The 18,331-nt window shown below is 40.1% G+C and overlaps 5 protein-coding genes across 5 annotated transcripts; 1 reads left to right on the top strand and 4 right to left on the bottom strand.

Moving 5' to 3' along the window:
- The first annotated feature begins 1,181 nt into the window (after positions 1 to 1,181).
- Positions 1,182 to 3,548, top strand: LOC101308495 (deoxyhypusine synthase-like). Its single transcript, XM_004287468.1, has 7 exons — positions 1,182 to 1,603; positions 1,685 to 2,071; positions 2,155 to 2,241; positions 2,495 to 2,600; positions 2,685 to 2,920; positions 3,014 to 3,370; positions 3,449 to 3,548. The coding sequence occupies exons 1-6, from the start codon at positions 1,406 to 1,408 to the stop codon at positions 3,095 to 3,097; spliced, it is 1,098 nt and encodes a 365-aa protein (XP_004287516.1). The 5' UTR covers positions 1,182 to 1,405; the 3' UTR covers positions 3,098 to 3,370; positions 3,449 to 3,548.
- LOC101311417 (probable caffeoyl-CoA O-methyltransferase At4g26220-like) lies at positions 3,470 to 4,692 on the bottom strand. Its single transcript, XM_004288864.1, has 5 exons — positions 4,633 to 4,692; positions 4,465 to 4,544; positions 4,053 to 4,197; positions 3,846 to 3,980; positions 3,470 to 3,760 (listed from the first exon to the last, which is right to left on the bottom strand). The coding sequence occupies exons 1-5, from the start codon at positions 4,690 to 4,692 to the stop codon at positions 3,470 to 3,472; spliced, it is 711 nt and encodes a 236-aa protein (XP_004288912.1).
- A 916-nt stretch (positions 4,693 to 5,608) lies between these two features.
- On the bottom strand, positions 5,609 to 7,230 carry LOC101308793 (probable caffeoyl-CoA O-methyltransferase At4g26220-like). Its single transcript, XM_004287469.1, has 6 exons — positions 7,209 to 7,230; positions 6,828 to 6,929; positions 6,656 to 6,735; positions 6,287 to 6,431; positions 6,083 to 6,217; positions 5,609 to 5,987 (listed from the first exon to the last, which is right to left on the bottom strand). Exons 2-6 carry the CDS (start codon positions 6,885 to 6,887, stop codon positions 5,697 to 5,699), a joined length of 711 nt encoding a protein of 236 aa, XP_004287517.1. The 5' UTR covers positions 6,888 to 6,929; positions 7,209 to 7,230; the 3' UTR covers positions 5,609 to 5,696.
- Positions 7,231 to 7,931: 701 nt separating this feature from the next.
- Positions 7,932 to 11,768, bottom strand: LOC101311707 (phytochrome E-like). The gene is made up of 4 exons (XM_004288865.1): positions 9,722 to 11,768; positions 8,777 to 9,584; positions 8,295 to 8,585; positions 7,932 to 8,181 (listed from the first exon to the last, which is right to left on the bottom strand). The coding sequence occupies exons 1-4, from the start codon at positions 11,766 to 11,768 to the stop codon at positions 7,932 to 7,934; spliced, it is 3,396 nt and encodes a 1,131-aa protein (XP_004288913.1).
- Positions 11,769 to 16,625: 4,857 nt separating this feature from the next.
- LOC101312002 (probable caffeoyl-CoA O-methyltransferase At4g26220-like) lies at positions 16,626 to 18,073 on the bottom strand. Its single transcript, XM_004288866.1, has 6 exons — positions 18,014 to 18,073; positions 17,861 to 17,937; positions 17,739 to 17,741; positions 17,522 to 17,666; positions 17,256 to 17,390; positions 16,626 to 17,052 (listed from the first exon to the last, which is right to left on the bottom strand). The coding sequence occupies exons 1-6, from the start codon at positions 18,071 to 18,073 to the stop codon at positions 16,759 to 16,761; spliced, it is 714 nt and encodes a 237-aa protein (XP_004288914.1). The 3' UTR covers positions 16,626 to 16,758.
- Between the last annotated feature and the right edge of the window lie 258 nt (positions 18,074 to 18,331).

Genomic DNA, 18,331 nt, shown 5'->3' on the forward strand with positions numbered 1-18,331 from the left:
GTTCTTCTCCAATCCAGATTTGGTCAGTTTTCTACAATTTCTCTCTTGATCTTCCTTTTGCTAATTCTGATATGAATTTGGTTTCTGCTACGGTTTTGTGGTATTGAAATCGATTTGTGGTTAGGGCTCCGATCGTGAATAGCATAACCATAAGAGGTGTTTTTTATGTATTGGCTCCATCGTGGACTTCATAACCATTTGCTTAATAGGGTTTCGTTTTGGGTTCTGTTTGTTTTTATGTATTTTTGTTGTCAACTTCATGTTTGTTTTCATGTATTTATGTTATTTTTTTGTCCTGTTTCTGCTTACATTGATATTGATATTGATCAGATGCTTCAAATTGATAAGAGTGAACTATTATAGCAATTACATATTCGTCGACTAAAACACATCTCAAGCCATCGTATTGTTGAACAGGCTTGAGAACTTTTCCTCTCCACATTCCGGATACCCGAACCTTTATCTTCATGCCACCCGTTCCAGGACTAATGTCACGAATTCGGGTAGTCAACATGGTGCAAAAGCAGATCTGTTTGTTGGTTTGGGGGGGGGGGGGGGGGGGGGAAGGGATGGGAATCATCGACAGCAATAGTGTAATATACTATGGATGAAATTGTGATTAGACTTAAACAGACATTTTATGGTTGCTGGGTTGCATAGAAGAGAGGATTTGCACTTTTGAAAGTATGTCAACCAAAACAACTGAATTTGTTTCTTATCTGAGAATATACTTTGTGTCTCAAATAAGATATGCATAATTGAATAAAACAATCTGTGTAGTTTTGATCGTTTATGCAAGCACAAAGAAACAAAATACTTGTCGTAAGTTTGTAGGTTGGATTTGTAGGTTGGATCACGGCTGAGCAGAAAATAGATATGCAGGTTAGAGGTATAACCGAATCTAAAAGTGAAAGATTCGAGTCGGTTTCTACATAGGGCTGTATAGTTATATACACATAGAGCTTATTTAGAATTGACAATTATACCCTCGTATTTGAGTAAATAGGCCGGCTCAAACCCGACCTCGTTAAGAAATGACCCGTCATGAACCGGCCCAAACATGACCCAAAACCCAATTAGGTGGGCCGGCCCGGCCCGTTTGCCACCTCTAGAGCTCTCGCCATTCGAAAACAATCAAAAGTTCAAAACATCACGCTCTCCGGCTCTTAATTTGTGTAAAACGTGCCATAAAAGCGTCTCTCTTGCTCTTCATCCGAAAGCATCACTCTCTCCGGCTCTCCGCTTTTCCATATAACCAGACCAATCACCGCCGCTGCCACCGCCGTCAGCCGTAAGTTTCTTCAACTCGCCGCTGTAAGAAAAGCAATTCAAACTTCTTCAAAGACGATTCCTTCACTTAGCTGCTTCGAATTTTCATATATTCCACACTTCCAAAACCCTAGCAATGGAAGAAGACGGTAAAATCGCAAGCGTGCACTCCACAGTGTTCAAAGAATCACAGAATCTACAAGGCAAATGCACCGAAATCAACGGCTACGATTTCAACCAAGGCCTCGACTACTCCCGTCTCTTCGGTTCAATGCTCACCACCGGTTTCCAAGCCACCAATCTCGGAGAAGCCATCCAGGTCGTCAACCAAATGGTATACTTCCCCTCTCCCCGAAATGCCCCTACTGTTTCACCTTAATGCCATTCTGACTTGTCCCAGTGGTTGACTGTGTAGCTAGACTGGAGGCTGGCAGATGAGGCTGTAGCTGACGACTGCGGCGAGGAGGAGAGGGATGCGAAGTTTAGGGAGAGTGTCAAGTGTAAAGTGTTTCTGGGTTTCACTTCGAATTTGGTTTCGTCTGGGCTTAGAGATGTGTTCAGGTACTTGGTGGAGCACCATTTTGTGGATGTGGTGGTTACAACTGCTGGTGGCATTGAGGAGGATCTAATCAAGTGCCTTGCGCCGACTTATAAGGGCGATTTCGCGCTGGCGGGGGCGGAATTGAGGTCCAAAGGGCTGAATCGTATCGGTAATTTGCTGGTTCCTAATGGGAATTATTGTAAGTTTGAGGATTGGATCATACCGATTTTCGATCAGATGTTGAAGGAGCAGGTTGAGCAGGCATGTGGGGGTTGCGGTTTTTTGTGTTTAATGTGGTTTTTTGTTTTGGTTTTGGGTTGTGATGGAATGTTTTGTTTTGGCAGAATGTGCTGTGGACGCCTTCTAAGTTGATTGCGCGCTTGGGGAAGGAAATCAATGACGAAAGATCGTATCTTTACTGGGCATACAAGGCAAGTTTCGGCCAAATTCAAGCACTTTCTTTAGCTCTAAGCTGATATGTTGGTATTGTTTGCTCGGTTTGAAGCTTGAATCTGGTTGGATGAAGACATTCATAGATACATAGTTCTGTGGCATTGTAATCAGATGGGTTGTTTGAATAGCAATGGTTGAATTGCGCCTCTAAGGACTTTATATTACTGTTTTTGTAAATAGGTGTGGTTTGTGCATTAAGAATTGACAGTGTTTCTTTTGGATTTGTTCCAGAACAATGTCTCAGTTTACTGTCCATCCATAACCGATGGCTCATTGGGAGACATGTTGTACTTTCATTCTTTCCGCAGCCCAGGTCTGGTTGTTGACTTAGTGCAAGGTATGTTGTTTGTCACATTGTCTCTGCAGCTCGTGGTTAGAAGCTTGATAAATGAACTCACAAAACAGTATGCTATGTGAACAGATATTAGGGCCGTGAATGGTGAAGCTGTTCACGCAGGTTTGAGGAAGACTGGAATGATCATCCTGGGAGGAGGCCTGCCCAAACATCACATTTGTAATGCCAATATGATGCGAAATGGTGCAGATTATGCTGTGTTCATAAATACTGCACAAGAGTATGATGGTAGTGATTCTGGAGCTCGTCCTGATGAGGCTGTATCATGGGGGAAAATACGGGGTTCTGCTAAAACTGTCAAGGTATGTTAGTAAAAGCCATTCTTTGCTTTGCGTATTGCCGTTTAGTTTTGGTTGCTTGCATCATAGTAATACATATTTTCATTAATTGAACAGGTGCACTGCGATGCAACAATTGCTTTCCCTCTTCTGGTTGCTGAGACATTTGCTAAGAAAGTTATCAAGACTACTACAACTTAATAGAGATTTCGTCGTGAAGATTCATTTAGAATACACAGTTATACTTGATCATGATTAATGTAGGGTTAGGCATTCCGTATTGCATCATATTCATTGGATTTGCTCACATTTTTCCCCCAGTGTTAAAGTGTGCCTTGTTTTCTGTCTGTCCTTGGAGATTGAGCCGACAAACTGGGGCATTTATTTTTTCTTTTCATGTTCCAAGTCCTATATGAATGAGAAGCTGGTTCCTACTTATAGTATCATGCTTAAAATCTCAGATTCTTATTGAAGGTATCTTTTCTGTACCTTTGCTCAAGTAGTATATTATTTCATTAAAATTTTGGTTTCAGAAAACTTAAAACCCCAAAGCATGTCACTTGCAGAAAGAAATCAGTGCAGTCGCCTACAAATTGTGATCCCATCACCCACAGAAGCATGTGAAATCTGGACACGAGTATCAGCAGCAAGTAACTTGTTGAGCACTATCATAGATTGTCTGCCTGGTTTTCTTCCTTCTGGTATATACTTAATAGGCATTGCAACTGACCCTCCCCAAAGAGTATTATCATACACAGCTATACCTCCCACCTTCACCAGCTTCATTATCCTCTCATGGTAATTACAATAATTTTCCTTATCCGCATCCACAAAAGCAAAGTCGAAACTTCCTTCATTTTCGTGCTGCAACACATCCACAAACCAAGAGAAAGACAGTGTCACAATCATGGTTTTGCAGTATGAGGTTTTAAAAATGTGCTATACTCACTTGTTCCAATAGCTTATCAAGAACAGGCAGGGCCTCAGATTCAATGAGTTCAATTTTGTGCTCAACACCAGCTTTCTTTATGATTGGTAATCCGATTTGATCATATGGCTCACGATGTGCATCTATGGCTACAATCTGCAGTACGGTATTTTTTTTTTTAGCTTAGAAAATCAGGATATGTCAGATACTAAATAACTAGTAACAGACCTTGCCATCCTCAGGAAGTGTAAGAGCAGTGAGGAGAAGAGAGTATCCGGTAAAAACTCCAACTTCAATCGTCTTCTTTGCATCCACTAGCCCCAACAGCATGGTCATCAACTGGCCGGCATCTGGGGCAGTTCCCATCCCAGCCCTGAAAAATACCAAGCTGGTAATCCTCCTCGACGAAATGCCATAAAGCAATGCTAGATAGTTGTCACTATGGCCTTAGTGTCAAGAGTTTTGTAATGAAATTTCAGATGCAGACCATCTATCTAGATAATCACATAAGAAAACTATACGAACCACAACTGTTTGCTTCATTGTTGGTTAGAAATGCAATCAGTAATGAGGTACTTGAGACATCACCTGAATCAATATACTATGCATTAACAGAAGAACTGAAGAAGGGTGATATTACCAGGGATGGCTGGCAGTGGCTTCTCTCAGCTCCTTGAGAGGCTCCGGTTCGAGCGGATACACGCTAGTCTCCAAGATGTACTGCCACATTGTTGAACAACAGTGTGAATGTAAACAATCTAGCCACCAAAAACATAGCAATAGTTGAGAGAATGAAGACATATGGTACCTCATACAAGTCATCACTCTGCAATAGTCCCTTCAATACCTTTCTCTTGTTGCTCCCCATTTCTCTCTGAAAATATTGCTGATCCAAACAATTTACACATCCAAGATATGATCAAGAACTAAGCACAGATGCCTACTATCTCTGATAATCATTCAAATAATTCTATGAACAAAATCAGACCCCATTGTAATCCAAAAATCAAAGGCTAACTCTAAAGTTACAATCTTGGTAATCTTTCATGTCTTCCCCATCTGAAAGACTAAAACTTTCAAAAACTGCAGTCTGAACCTTCATGCATGCATTGTTTCATATTTTTTCAGAGTAACGAAATGCATTGCGAGAGTGAGAGTGAGAGAGAGTACCTGTACACGAAGAAGACGATGGGATTCGATTTTTGACCCAGCAGTACTTAGCTAAACGACGACTCTTCAAGGCTCATTTGCACACTCATTTGCGTTGCTGTTTTATATAGAGGACATGGATTACGTGAACTTCACTAACTTTACAACAAACTCACGTTATAGTCGGATCGGCATAAAATTACAGCTATTACCTTTAGGGATAAGTCTCACTAGCTCTAATTTTAGGAATGTATTGTAACTTTTGCAAGGTAGCTAGTCTTTGCAATTTAAGCAATTTGGTCAACATTTTTGGTGCAATCATCAATTGGGAAAGGTAGAGGAGTCGTATCCGCATAAAATTAAGGCAAAGGCAGCTGGTGTTTAGAAAGTTTAAGCAAACTTTTGGTCATTTTGATACGATCATCAATTTGGCATTTGGAGAATGAGAAGATGATTCACTGATAGGTATCTTGCTTAAAATCCCAGGTTTTCATTGATGTTGTTCCACCATTAAGGTGATTCTTAAGAGGACAATTCTTCAGTTAGGAACAAGCCTGATCATTCTGTACCAATTTGTGTTTAACAACCTTTGCTCAAATAAAAGCAGAAATCACACCAGCAATATATTATCTTCTTTCAAATTGTGGCTTCTGAAAACTTAAACATCCAAAGCATGTGAAATGTTACATCAGGTTCCAAATGTAGGTTTTTACTTTCAGGAATTCAGTACAATCGCCTACAAATTGTGATCCCATCTCCCAAAGAAGCATGTGAAAGCTGCACACGCGGATCAGCTGCCAGAGACTTGTTAAGCTCTATAGTATACTGTCTGCCTGGTTTCATGAATTCTGGAGTAGACTCATGAGGCATTACAACTGACCCTTCCCAAAGAGTGTTATCATATACAGCTATACCTCCCACCCTCAGCAGCTTCATTAGTCTCTCATGGTAATTCCAGTAGTTAACCTTGTCTGCATCAACGAAAGAAAAGTCGAAACTTCCTTCATTTCCATGCTGCAACCCATCCACAAACCAAGAGAAAGACAATGTCACAACTCACAATCTTGGTTTTTGCAGTTTAACCAGTTGGAGTCTGAAACGATACTTACTTGTTCCACTAACTTATCAAGCACAGGCAAGGCCTCCGATTCAATGAGGTCAATTTTGTGCTCAACACCACCTTTCTTTATGATTGGAAATCCTATTTGATCATATGGCTCACGATTGACATCAATGGCTACAATCTGCAATAAGGTATTCTGTTTAGCTTAGCATTACAGGATATATCAGATATAAATGAAATAGTAACAGACCTTGCCATCCTCAGGAATTGCAAGAGCAGTGAGGAGAAGAGAGTATCCTGTAAAAACTCCAACTTCAATCGTCTTCTTTGCATCCACTAGCCCCAACAGCATGGTCATCAACTGGCCTGCATCTGGTGAAGTAGCCATCTCAGCCCTGAAACATAACAAACTAGTAAATCTTTCTCGACACAGTTTGATCAAGTGATGCTCTCAAGATTTGTCTCTGGAGATGCAGGTTACCTGGCTAGCCTATCATATAGTCAAAACAGCACAACAATTTTGTACGACAGTTACTTAGTCACTGGTGGCGAGAAATGTAATCAGGTAATGTGTCACAACACTGTAATTAAACTGACAAGCGCGGCGCGCGGTGATTACCTGGGATGGCTGGCAGTGGCTTCCCTAAGCTCCTTGAGAGGCTTTGGTTCACGCGGATACACACTAGTCTCCAAAATATACTGCCTCATTGTCAAACAGAAATGTTAATGTGAACAACGAAACCAGCAAAAGCATAGCAAATATTGAGAAAGTACATCGAGATTAACTGTACCTGATACAATTCATCACTCTGCAATAGTCCCTTTGACACCTTCTTCGTGTTGTGCTCCATTACTTTCTCTCAGACAATATTCACAATCAAAAGTCTGATAATCTGCAAACAGATATCAGCGTTTAACCCAAAACATCTCAAATACTCACTAGAATCAAGGAAATATTCCTAAAAAAATATAACTAACAATCAGCAGCACTATAGTTCTATGAACACAGAAATTCAGCCTAACCCAATTTGATCCCAAGTCTCCCAATTTTCTTGCTACAATTTCCGAAGTTACAATCTTGGATTAAAATTCTTTATGCATACATATACACAGCTTCATCATGATTCAAAAATAATGAAATCTATTGTGAAAGTGAGAGAAAGAGAATGTACCAGTTGGGAGAGAGAAGATGACGATGAGTTTGAGGTATTTTTTCTTGTTTTAAAGGGTGGACCCGACAACCCGTGTAGGCCCACGAGTCCAGTGACCGCCGAGACACAGCCCGTTTCCGCCTGGCCCGCTTTCGGCCCATTTCATTTAACAATCAGACCTCTCACCCTTGCTTCACCCACAACGCTCGCAAGTGTTCGATGAAATGCCCAAGAGAGATGAGGTCTCATGAACCTGCGATGATTTGTTGAAATGTCTCCGTAGAGCACATTATAGATATAAGTCATAACATTTGACGATCACAATTTTCATCTCACAGCCAAAGGAAGCATGTCAAGTGTTATTTATAAGCAAGCTACTACATATAAGATTTTCAACAGAGAAGCCAAAGTTATATGATTCGGCGACAAATCATCATCCCTTCACCAACAGAAGCATGAGAGATTTCGATACGAGGATCGGCAGCAAGTGACATTGTTTTGCTCAATGGCTAGAAAATGCAGGACATTGTGTTCAAGTTAGGACATTCCAGCGGAGATGATGCAGGACATTATTTCAAGGCTACCAGTGAGAATAATGTATCCATTTATTCATTATACATTGAAGTTGATACACATTATTCTTTTTTAGTCATTTATATATTAAACATATAAGCTGGTACATTATCAGCTAACCTTCTAATACCATAAGCATCACTACATCAGTAGTCTGTCTTAAATGAAAATTCAAGGTGATGCGCTCTTATCTGCTTGTGTCAGCAACAACATCTGCCTTTCTTTCCTTGTTCTAAGTTCAATGTCAATGAGGAAGTAACACTTATCATGCTCTCTAACATACTGCACTCGACCATTCATTCTACAGAGAAGTTTCCTGGACATGTTCAGCCCAAGCCCTTCTTGCGTAGTCCATCGAATTCCATCATCAAACGTATCTTCGATTAGTGCAGTGGGAAGCCCTTGACCAGGGAGAGTCATTCTACATGCACAAGAATGTTGGCAGGCATAATGTCAAAGAAGTACTTCAAAAAAAAAAACATTTGAGCTTAGTATTGTGCATAATCATGATATGACTACATATGGTTGAGGTACCTGAACTGTAAACGGATATAGCTGTTGCCATCCTTTATTAGCTTTAGACCTGGTGAAATTCTGATTTCAACCCAGCTATCTGGAGATGCATGATGCACCACATTAAGCAAGAAATCTGATAGAACTAACTGAAGCTTGATTTGGTCACCATGCAAATATAGAGATTTAATTTCGTTTGGAATCTCATGAAAAAGCTGTACATTTCTTTGCCTCAGTGAGATCATTGCTTGACTCACAATGACATCCAAAAGACTTCCTAAGAGAAATTCTTCCATGTTCAGCACCACACTGCTGTTATAACCAAGATAACACATCAGGCTTATTCTCACAGATTCACAAGTGCACCAATATCATTTGTACTATTTTGGTAAAACCAAATCAACATTAAATAAAAATGAGACTGCTAACTTCAAACGAGAATATCTCAAAAGTAATGATTCAAAGAGAGGAAAAAAGAGCTACCGATTAAGAAGCAGACTCACCCTTGCTCTATGCTCCTCGTATCCATATTCTCAAGGATTGCCATGATTTGTCTTTCACATGCATCACTAGTGTCAAGAAATTGCTTCTGATAACTTGAAATAATTGTATTTTCAAGGAGTTTGTGAGTAAACCTGATACCATTTAAAGGATTTTTCATCTCTTGGCGCATGTAAATCAATTCCTTAATTTTTGAAGGGCAATTATCATCCTCTTGTCTGAGTAGTCCTTCCATGGCCGACTGCAGGTCAGGCTGAGATATTTGCAAGAAGCAGAAGCAACCTATTATATTCTCATCGGCATCAGTCCTCTTGCTTGCAGTTAAGAGCACTTCAACATACTTTCCTTCTCTATCAAAAAAACCAAACGGAAACTTCTCAATTTCTTGCCCACTGATTCCTTGATATAATGCAATCATAAATTTAGTCATTGAATCTTCGCCTTTCAACCGACAGTAGTCTCCAAATATTTCCCCAGGGAGCACTTTACCAATAGCCTCATCTCTTGTCACACCTGTCAACTTCTCCATTGCTGCATTCCATTCAGAGCAGCAGGCATTCTCATCAGATGCAAATATTGGTGGAATCAATGGGTTAAGGCTCTGTATGATAGCCTTATAATCCCCTTGCAAGCGGATGAATTTATCCGTAACAAGTTTTTCACAAGTAATGTCTTGACCCACAAAGCATACACCAACAACATTGTTTGCACGATTCCTACTTGTGCAGCTGTTGGCCACAATATATGTCTGTGAGTTCTGCTGAGGTCCAAAATTTCTCAGTTTCAACTGGATATTCTTGTCCTCATCACCTGGATTGTATAAAAATCATTGAATGATAATACATGTGAAAGAGTAAAACGTTTCACAACAAGGATATATATCCAAAAGTCCAAAGTAATCCTATGTATCTGAACAGACATGTATATATATGTAAGAATGGATTTACCTTGTAACGCTCTGGATAAGATACCTTCAACAGTGCCATGCGAGTCCTCATGAACAATATCATTAACAAGGGACTTCCCCATTGCTTCACTATCTTGCAATCCTGTCAATTCAGCCATCTTTGCATTCCATCCATTGATGATACCTTCTGAATCAACCCCGAAAATTGGAACTTGAGCTGTCTCGATCAATTTAACCATCTCACATGCCACAGATTTGAGCTCATCCATCCCTTGCGACTGCTTCATAGTAGAACCACTAGGACGAGCATGATTTATTGCCTTAAGGCCAGTTTCTTCCATATCCTGGAATGAGTCTCTCATTATGAGCTGTAAAGAGTGGATGGCATTAATCTCAGAGACGTCCCAAGGCAAGCTTCTACTTTTCGCTACTTCAAGAAAAGCCTTGAATGATGATCTTGGGTGCATTCTTTCACCATCATCCTTTTCATCCGGATCATGCTTAGCTCCTCCCCACAAGACTTCCTTGGCAGTGTGAGATCTGAACCAAAACAGAAAATCATTTGAACTGATTCTGGCAGTAGCCAGACCACATACCGCATTCCCTAGTGCAGCTGCAGCAGGATAACCAGCTTCAGCCAAACTGTCAGTACTCAGTCCTGTAGAGTCCCCATGATTCTTTAGCAGCCACTCAACTATACTTTTAACCTGTGCTTCAGTTGGTGTGACACCCATCAACCAACATGTTCCGCTATAGTACAACGCAGCCCCATCACATTTCACAATATCCATTATACTAGGAGATTGAGTTACAATACCAGATGGGGCATCCCGGAGGAGCATGTCACAAAGTAAAGTCTGTGTCTTGAGATTCTTCTTTTCAGCCAACTGTGCTGCCAACTGAAGCTCCATATTGAGCTGCAGCCCAAATGCTTGTATAAGAAACTCACAAGCATAGCGAAGAGGGAAAGGAACGTAGCGGGGTGTAGTGTGATGGCACACCACCAACCCCCATAGCTTGGTTGATTCAGTAGTATTATTCACAGTAACCGCCATAACCAGTGATGCAATTGAGCCCATGTTGGCCATGTACTGTCTGTGGCAGCCATGTGGAGACCGCAGAGTTGAATTCACCAACAATAGAGGCTGCTTTAGCTCCTCACTTTGAACAAGATTAACAGGTTCTGCATTGCAATCACAAATTATCCGCACCCGATTTTGCTTGAACAAGAACCTTGCCGCTTGAGGGATATCCGTGGCAGGATAATGCAAACCCAAATAGGACTCCAAATCCTCCCTTCTAATCTCAGACACAACTTCCCCGTGTTCATCTTCATGAAATTTGTACACCATAACTCTATCATATCCAGTAAGCTTCTGAACATTCTCCACCATAGTATCACACAACGCCCCAATATCTCCTCCAGGAAGAGACTGCAGCTTCGAAATAGCCCGCACCGCAAGCTTCTGGGACTGCACGGCCCCTGCAAGGGACAATGCAGGATCACCGGACTTAGCAGGCTCCAAATCAATCACAATCCCAACATCAATCCTATGCAATATAGCATAAAACGGCTTCTGCGTAGTCCTGGAATACACCCAAACAGGGTTCAACAATGATAGCTCTCTCGCCGCAGACGCTCTGGCCAGTGATTCCCCAGATGAGGGAATAAACAGGGCTCTAGCATCGACTCCAATCAGAGTGTTTACTTCTTTCAACTCGGAAGAAGTATCATTTAAACCCAAAAGCTCAAAGCAATTCTCGCTGTAGCAAATGACCTTGAAGGTTGCTTCATCAACTGCAAGCATGCAGCCAAAAGACTGAACAAGAGCGCCTCTTTGGATTCTGGAGAAGTACGCGGTTATGCGCTCTTCAGGGACAGACTGCGGTGCGTTAATGGTTGATGTTGTATAGTTGAAGGACTTACCAGACACTGTGGACTGTTCAAACTCGTTTAGAAGACCAGCGTCTGCATTGCAGTGAGCAATTGTTTGGTCGTTGTTGGCGGCAATGGTGGTTGTGTTCTTGGCCCTCATGTTGCTTGCGGCGGAGGATGAGAACGTAGCGGCGGCTTTCTCAGGTTCCATAGAGAAGAGTTGTATTGTTGGAAAGTTTGGAAATTTATTGTTATCATTCATCACTCTGCTTGCTGCTTCTTGTAGCAGCTCACACACGTCTCCGTCATCGTTTCCTCAGCTCTGGGGTTTTATCATCAGTATCCTTCTGCTTTGGTCTCTCTCTGTCTGTCGGAAATTTTTGCAAAATTTGAAATACGCGTCACCACGAGATGGAGGAGATAGAGGCTTATAAGATGAAGCTTTTAGAAAAACGAGACGAGTGATAGATGCCAAACGACATACAAAAAGGCACACAAGGGCCGGTGTTGGCCGTTGGGTTATTGGTTTAGTCATGTTTCAGTAGCCAATTCAAGAAAATGATAGACAATAATGAACATCTCATTGGGAATAGATTCAAGGAAGATTCAAAGAATACACACTGAGAGTTGGGAAAGTGACGTTTCTTATGAGCGTTACATCTATCTGCTTGTAAGGTTTAAATTTTAAAATGAGCAAGTTCATAACATTTCGTTATTTAGAGGCTATAGTTTCTTAAAGATAAAGAACTTGCGGTCCAAGTACTTGTTAGTGTTGACACTGAATTAGTCTCTACTCATTCCGATAAATTGTTCCAAGATTACAATTTGAGAAAGCAAGAGATTTTATTCTGAAGAAAAATAGACCGCGAATCAACATGCTTATTATTTTCAACTTTTCAAGAGCCAATAACTTGTCTAATTCCTTATTTGATGTAGTCAAAATACCGTGCACAAAAAATTTACTTTAGAGGGTTACAACTCTATTTTGTAGGATTCCTAAAAAGAAAAGATTTTGTTTCAAAGAAAAAGATCGTGAATCAATTTGGTTATTATTTAAAATTTCTGGTGTCGGTAGCCGGCTGGTTATAAAATTTCAGAAACCAATAGACGGTAGATTATTATTTAAAATTTCAAGAGCCAATACCTAGCTGGTTATTATTTGAAATTTTAGGAACAAGATTCCTTATTTGTCTTTGGATGATATCATGCCCGTTGTATAGAGATTTGTCATCCGATGGTTATAAAATTTCAGGAGCCAATAGACGATCGACTATTACTTGAAATTTCAGGAGCAAGATTCCTTATTTGTCTTCGAATGACATTATGCCCATTGTATAGAGATTTGTCTCCGATGGTTATAACCCGAGTTTTTGAAAGTACCTTATTGTATTTATTTAAGGATCTCAAATTTTAAAGAAACATATATTTTGAAGGTTATGACATGCACTTCAAAAATCACCTCATGATTTTCTAACTCATGAGTTTACTTGGTTATTTTTGACTAACCAAATAATAACAATACAATTTTCGGTGTTCAGTTTTCTCTACATCCATAATTCATATATCTAGATGCTTATAAACACTTATAGATGTCATTCCAATGCATAAACCTTTTATTCAAGTTAAGAAATTTTAGTCATCTTCAAATGGAATTTTGGAATCATCAAATAACAAGCTTTACATGTATTTTCCCAAGAACATGAAAAGAAATGAAATTATGGAAAATAACTATGTGATGAAAGCTACTTCTAGCAGCTGATCTCATTCTCTCTAGCACATAAAAATCTAGCCTAAAAAGTCTTTGCTCATTCATTTGGAGCTCAACCACTTTCCTATTCACTAAGGGTAAATAGACAAGTTAGAAACTAACTTGAGTAAAGTTAGAGCCTTATTTTGGTCTATAAAAGAGCACTCCTTCCAGCTCTTACTTCAACCTTCCTAGTCATATAGAAGTTTCAGTTAGAAACTCTCTCAGCAAAGAAAGAAATTTCTAGTTGAAGTGAGTTAGCTTAAGTTCTCTTGTTCTATAAATTGTGAAGCTAAAATTCGTATCTAAGCTTCTAATCATCTATTTATCACTTCAGGAAATATTCATGTAACGAGTATATTCTTGGGGACGGGGTGAACCGACACAAAATTAACAAATAATGTTTTCTACCTTAATTTATTTCATTTCATATGTAATTTCTTTATTTGTATTCATACAATTTATCGATAACCTCAACCGGTGTAAAATGATCTATATTTTAACAATCGAAATTTTGCTCAAAATTATGCTTTTACTTTTAGTTTTATTATTATTTTATGGCTCACATCACAAATTCACGAACCATATTTCAGTATAATATTGGCCTTCAATTTGGGGCGTGACAGTTTTGGCCTCTTCTTTAAGCGAGAATTTAGGGATTTGGTAGGTTGTAGTTGTTGGTCGTCTTGTGGGGTGTGGCATGGTTATGGCGTCGTTTCTAAGAACTACGTTATAACATCGGTTAGTTCTTGTTGTCAATGTAACATGAAGTTTACTTGTACATATATGCTAGTAGTTTTGACATATAGTGTTTGAAAATGTTATTTTTTTTGAGATTGACTGCAAGGATGTTCGGGGTATATGGAATTTGTTAGGTTATAGTTGAACCCCTATTAGTTCATATCCACTAGAAATCGTTGTATTTTCGGGTAGAGAGACGAGTGAGAAATTTATTTCCATCACATATATCTCTCATGATTGTATTCTTAGATTTTATTATATAAAGTTTATATTTCTCAAAAAAAGAAGATATACCTTACAATACATGGTTTTATGTCACTAGCTAGGATCAACATTACGGGTATTTGATCAAATAAAAGATGCGCTGCCTTTCTAACGCAGAGTGCACACAAGATGCATGGACTTGTATAAGGCCCTTCACGAGTTTGGCTCTACCTTAAAATAAGACAGACACAAACGTTAAAGATATTTAGTCTCTTCAACTATGTCATCATTTACAAGTTAAGCCACATTCACTAATCAAACACAAAACTTTTGTTCTTTTTTCTTTATAATTTCATGCCGACGCGTTCAATGATCTAAATATGCAAAACAAGCCATTCAATCACATAACATGAAATTCTGAAACACAAAACCAGGATGCATGTTGCCAACCTTGAGCTGGTCGATCAATCTTGTGCATGCTCTTCCAAAAATCTATCTTGTGATGATGCTTGGTTGGATATGATCCTTCAACTTTCTATGTGGGAATATTAATGGAACCCATTTGTACTATATCATCTGCAATATCTATGCTTTTCTCTCCTGTGTTCTGTTTTTGTCCACATATATATACCATTTCTTTTGTTGTATAGTTCAGCCATGACCTAGGACCTAGGTGGATGGTTTGAGCATCACATCTTCTCGTACTATGGCTGGCCATCATCACCGTCACCGATCCAGTTGCTGCTGCTGATGTGAGTCCTAATGGTCCTGTCTTTATCGGTCCCTTCTTCATTTTCTTCTTGCTAGCTAGGACGACAAGTCTTAACTTTTGTTTTAACTTCACTCGTAAAGTGCTTATTGTGAAAGCATCTAAGCCTGGACCGTGTTTCTGGGTTTCAAGAACAAACTCATAAACAACAATAACTTAAAACAATAATTAAGCAGTATAATTTTATGAAAAGAGAAACATATATAACCCAATTTGATCCCAAGTCTCCCAATTTCCTTGCTACAGTTTCGAAAGTTACAATCTTGGGTTAAATTTCTTCATGCATATATATACAGCTTCATCATAATTCAAAGGTAATAAATTCGATTGTGAAAATGAGAGAAAGAGAATGTACCCGTACCAGTTGGGAGAAGATGACCACGCGCGAGTCTGAGTAGGCAGAGAGTCAACGTCAACTTTATTATATGATTTAAACTAGTCGAAGATTCTTCGTACTTATTTTGTTGTGGTCCTTTTAGGTAATTTGCATGTTTTAAAGGATGGACCCGACAGCAGCCCGTGTAGGCCCACGAGTCCAGCGACCGCCTAGACACAGCCCATTCCCACCTAGCCCGCCTTGGGCCCATTTCGTTTAAAATCAGACCTCATTTTGGAACTTCACCCACACAATGCAGAAGCACTGAAGCAGCTCGTCAAAATTGGTAATGTCAAACACACTCGCAAGGTGTTCGATGAAATGCCCAAGAGAAATGAGGTCTCATGCCCCTAAGTGGGTTTTATCATGGCATAATGCTTGTCATAATGCATGTACAATTCACGACTGTTAAATGACTGTTCCGTTTCTTTTTGCCTCTCTTGAGTATTAACCCAATGAGAGAGAGGCAGAAATAGATCTGACGAATTGGGTTGATACTTGAAAGAGTCAAAAAGAAACGGAACGGTCGTTTAACAGTCGCGAATTGAGGTTAACAAGGGCTGCAAAGAGGCTAAAAAAAATCCATTTAATCCCAGCCGTTGAGGGTTATTAAAAGAGATCTGACGGCTAACAGGTTATCCCTAGAATTAGACAAAAAAAGAACCCTTATTGAAAGAGGACTATATATATATATTCACATATACAGAGAGGATGTGAAGCGGACGTCTGCACTCCGGCTTAAAGTACGGACTCCGCCGTCTCACATCGACGACGGCTTCTCTCCTTCCCGGACGACAGCACAGGCTTCTAGGACGGCTTCTCTCCTTCCAGGACTGGCCGGTGACAAGTTTTCCGGCCAACCTTGATCAATCATGGTGTTTTCGTCCAGAGCTTCAATCCGGCCGGAAAACTTGTCGCCGGCCAGTCCTGAAAGGAGAGAAACCGTCCTGGAAGCTTATGCTGTCGTCCGGGAAGAAGAGAAGCCTTCGCCGGCGTGAGACGGCGGAGAACAGACGACGTCTGCACCGGCCTTAAAGTGCGGACGTCCGTCCGTTCTCCACCCTCCGGCGCGCCTCCACCCCAGAAGACTCCAGCAGCGTCCCCGACCACTTTTCCTCCCCGGTGAGTCCATTCTTTTCCAGTTTTCCGGCGAGATAGAAATCCTCAAATTCTTAAAGTAAGAAAGTCCTCTTTAAATCCTTCCTTAAAGCACAGTATATATAACATTTTACAGCAATGAAGTTCTTTATTACATGTTCACGATTACAATTTTGATCTCACAACCAAAGGAAGCATGTCAAGTGTTATTTTATTATAGACCAAGCAAGGCTACTACATATAAGATCTCAACAGTGAAGCCAAAGTTATATGATTCGGCGGCAAATCATCATCCCATCACCCGCAGAAGCATGAGAAATTTCGATACGAGGATCGGCTGCAAGTGACTTGTTATGCTCAATGGCTAGCTGTCTGCGTTGTTTCCTCCACTCTGGATGAGTTAACTCTTCAGGAAATACGACTGTTCCTCTGCAGAGCGTGTTGTCGTAGACAACTAAGCCACCCACCTTCAACAGCTTCAGTAGTCTCTCATGGTAATTCCAGTTGTTAACCTTGTCAGCATCCACGTAGGCGAAGTCGAAACTGCCTTCATTTCCATGCTGCAAGACCATCCCATACATGAGAGAACAAACAAGTTAATGTAAGAATGGGATGATAGAGCATATTTGAAAAAGATCAGTATTTCTAGTTCACTAGCTTATGTGGTTCAGCAAGTCCATTGTTTTCGCAATTTAACAACTCCCTTTTTCACAAGGTAAATATAAAATGCACAGTGCATTATGCACTATACTTAGTTACTTACATGTTCTAATAGCTTATCAAGAACTGGTACAGCCTCGGATTCAATGAAGTCTATTTTGTGCTCAACACCAGCTTTTTTTATGATTGGCAACCCTATTTGATCATATGTGTCACGATCTATATATATGGCTACAATCTGCAATTAGGTAATCAAAAGTTCAAAACTATAAATAGTGTCAGAAGACGATGTAAGGTAACCGTGACTAGCTTTCAACATAGTCCTTTGATTACTGCAACAAGAAAGAAGATTGGGGATTTGTAACAGACCTTGCCGTCCTCAGGAATTGTAAGCGCGGTGAGGAGAAGAGAGTATCCTGTGAAAACTCCAATTTCAATTGTCTTCTTTGCATCTACTAGCTTCAACAACATGCCTAGTAACTGAGCCGCATCTGGTGCAGTAGCAAACACAGCCCTGAATACTAACAAGCTCATCATCCTCTCTGATAATGTTTGATAAGGAATTTATCGACAGTTTTTCACAAACCAGCTAACATTTCAATGCCAAGTGAAGGTTTGGTTACCAAGAAGCTTAGTCTAACTTAAGATGCAGGCCTATATATGTGACTTGGTCAAATTGAAATGCGAAGAATGATTACCGAGGGTGGCAGGTGGCTGGCAGTGGCATCCCTTAGCTCCTTGAGAGGCGCCGGTTCACGTGGATACACACTAGTCTCCAAGATATACTGCCACATTGTTAAAGACCAGTGTTTACAACTTCAACCAAAGAAAGCAAATATAGCAGAAGTCAGTGAGATCTACCTGATCAGTTAGCTCATCACTCTGCAACAGTCCCTTGATCTTACTCCCACTGAACTCCATTTCTCTCCAAACGCGTCACGTACAGTTCTTATAGTCTGTAAACAGAAAGCAATGAATAAGATGTAACTCCAACGTAACTGCAACCGCTAAGGTCAAATAGTTCTTTCCTTTTTTATCCCAACTCGCCAACTCTTTACTACTAATCCAAAAATCACCATCCTCGCTACTTTTGCATTTCTTCGCTATATGAAACAATAAAACGGCGCAGTCCAAATCTTCAACTTCATGATGCATACATATATGATATCTATGTGTCTA

The sequence above is a fragment of the Fragaria vesca genome, linkage group LG1 (assembly GCF_000184155.1).
Source record: "Fragaria vesca subsp. vesca linkage group LG1, FraVesHawaii_1.0, whole genome shotgun sequence".
NCBI classification, from domain to species: domain Eukaryota; kingdom Viridiplantae; phylum Streptophyta; class Magnoliopsida; order Rosales; family Rosaceae; genus Fragaria; species Fragaria vesca.

Bases quoted from the DNA above. Each gene is read 5' to 3' on its own strand.
- LOC101312002 (XM_004288866.1), bottom strand. From the start codon at position 18,073: ATGGAGTTCAGTGGGAGTAAGATCAAGGGACTGTTGCAGAGTGATGAG. The intron at 17,938-18,013 runs GTAGATCTCACT...ACAATGTGGCAG, and splicing joins GTGATGAGCTAACTGATCAG to TATATCTTGGAGACTAGTGT. The intron at 17,391-17,521 runs GTCTGTTACAAA...ACCTAATTGCAG, and splicing joins CAATTCCTGAGGACGGCAAG to ATTGTAGCCATATATATAGA.
- LOC101308793 (XM_004287469.1), bottom strand. From the start codon at position 6,887: ATGGAGCACAACACGAAGAAGGTGTCAAAGGGACTATTGCAGAGTGAT. The intron at 6,432-6,655 runs GTAATCACCGCG...GTTATGTTTCAG, and splicing joins GCCACTGCCAGCCATCCCAG to GGCTGAGATGGCTACTTCAC. The intron at 5,988-6,082 runs GTAAGTATCGTT...GATGGGTTGCAG, and splicing joins TTGATAAGTTAGTGGAACAA to CATGGAAATGAAGGAAGTTT.
- LOC101308495 (XM_004287468.1), top strand. From the start codon at position 1,406: ATGGAAGAAGACGGTAAAATCGCAAGCGTGCACTCCACAGTGTTCAAA. The intron at 1,604-1,684 runs GTATACTTCCCC...TTGACTGTGTAG, and splicing joins TCCAGGTCGTCAACCAAATG to CTAGACTGGAGGCTGGCAGA. The intron at 2,921-3,013 runs GTATGTTAGTAA...TTAATTGAACAG, and splicing joins GTTCTGCTAAAACTGTCAAG to GTGCACTGCGATGCAACAAT.
- LOC101311707 (XM_004288865.1), bottom strand. From the start codon at position 11,768: ATGGAACCTGAGAAAGCCGCCGCTACGTTCTCATCCTCCGCCGCAAGC. The intron at 9,585-9,721 runs GTAAATCCATTC...TATACAATCCAG, and splicing joins CTTATCCAGAGCGTTACAAG to GTGATGAGGACAAGAATATC. The intron at 8,182-8,294 runs GTACCTCAACCA...TTGTGCATGTAG, and splicing joins TATATCCGTTTACAGTTCAG to AATGACTCTCCCTGGTCAAG.
- LOC101311417 (XM_004288864.1), bottom strand. From the start codon at position 4,692: ATGGGGAGCAACAAGAGAAAGGTATTGAAGGGACTATTGCAGAGTGAT. The intron at 4,198-4,464 runs GTAATATCACCC...GGTATTTTTCAG, and splicing joins GCCACTGCCAGCCATCCCTG to GGCTGGGATGGGAACTGCCC. The intron at 3,981-4,052 runs GTCTGTTACTAG...ACCGTACTGCAG, and splicing joins CACTTCCTGAGGATGGCAAG to ATTGTAGCCATAGATGCACA.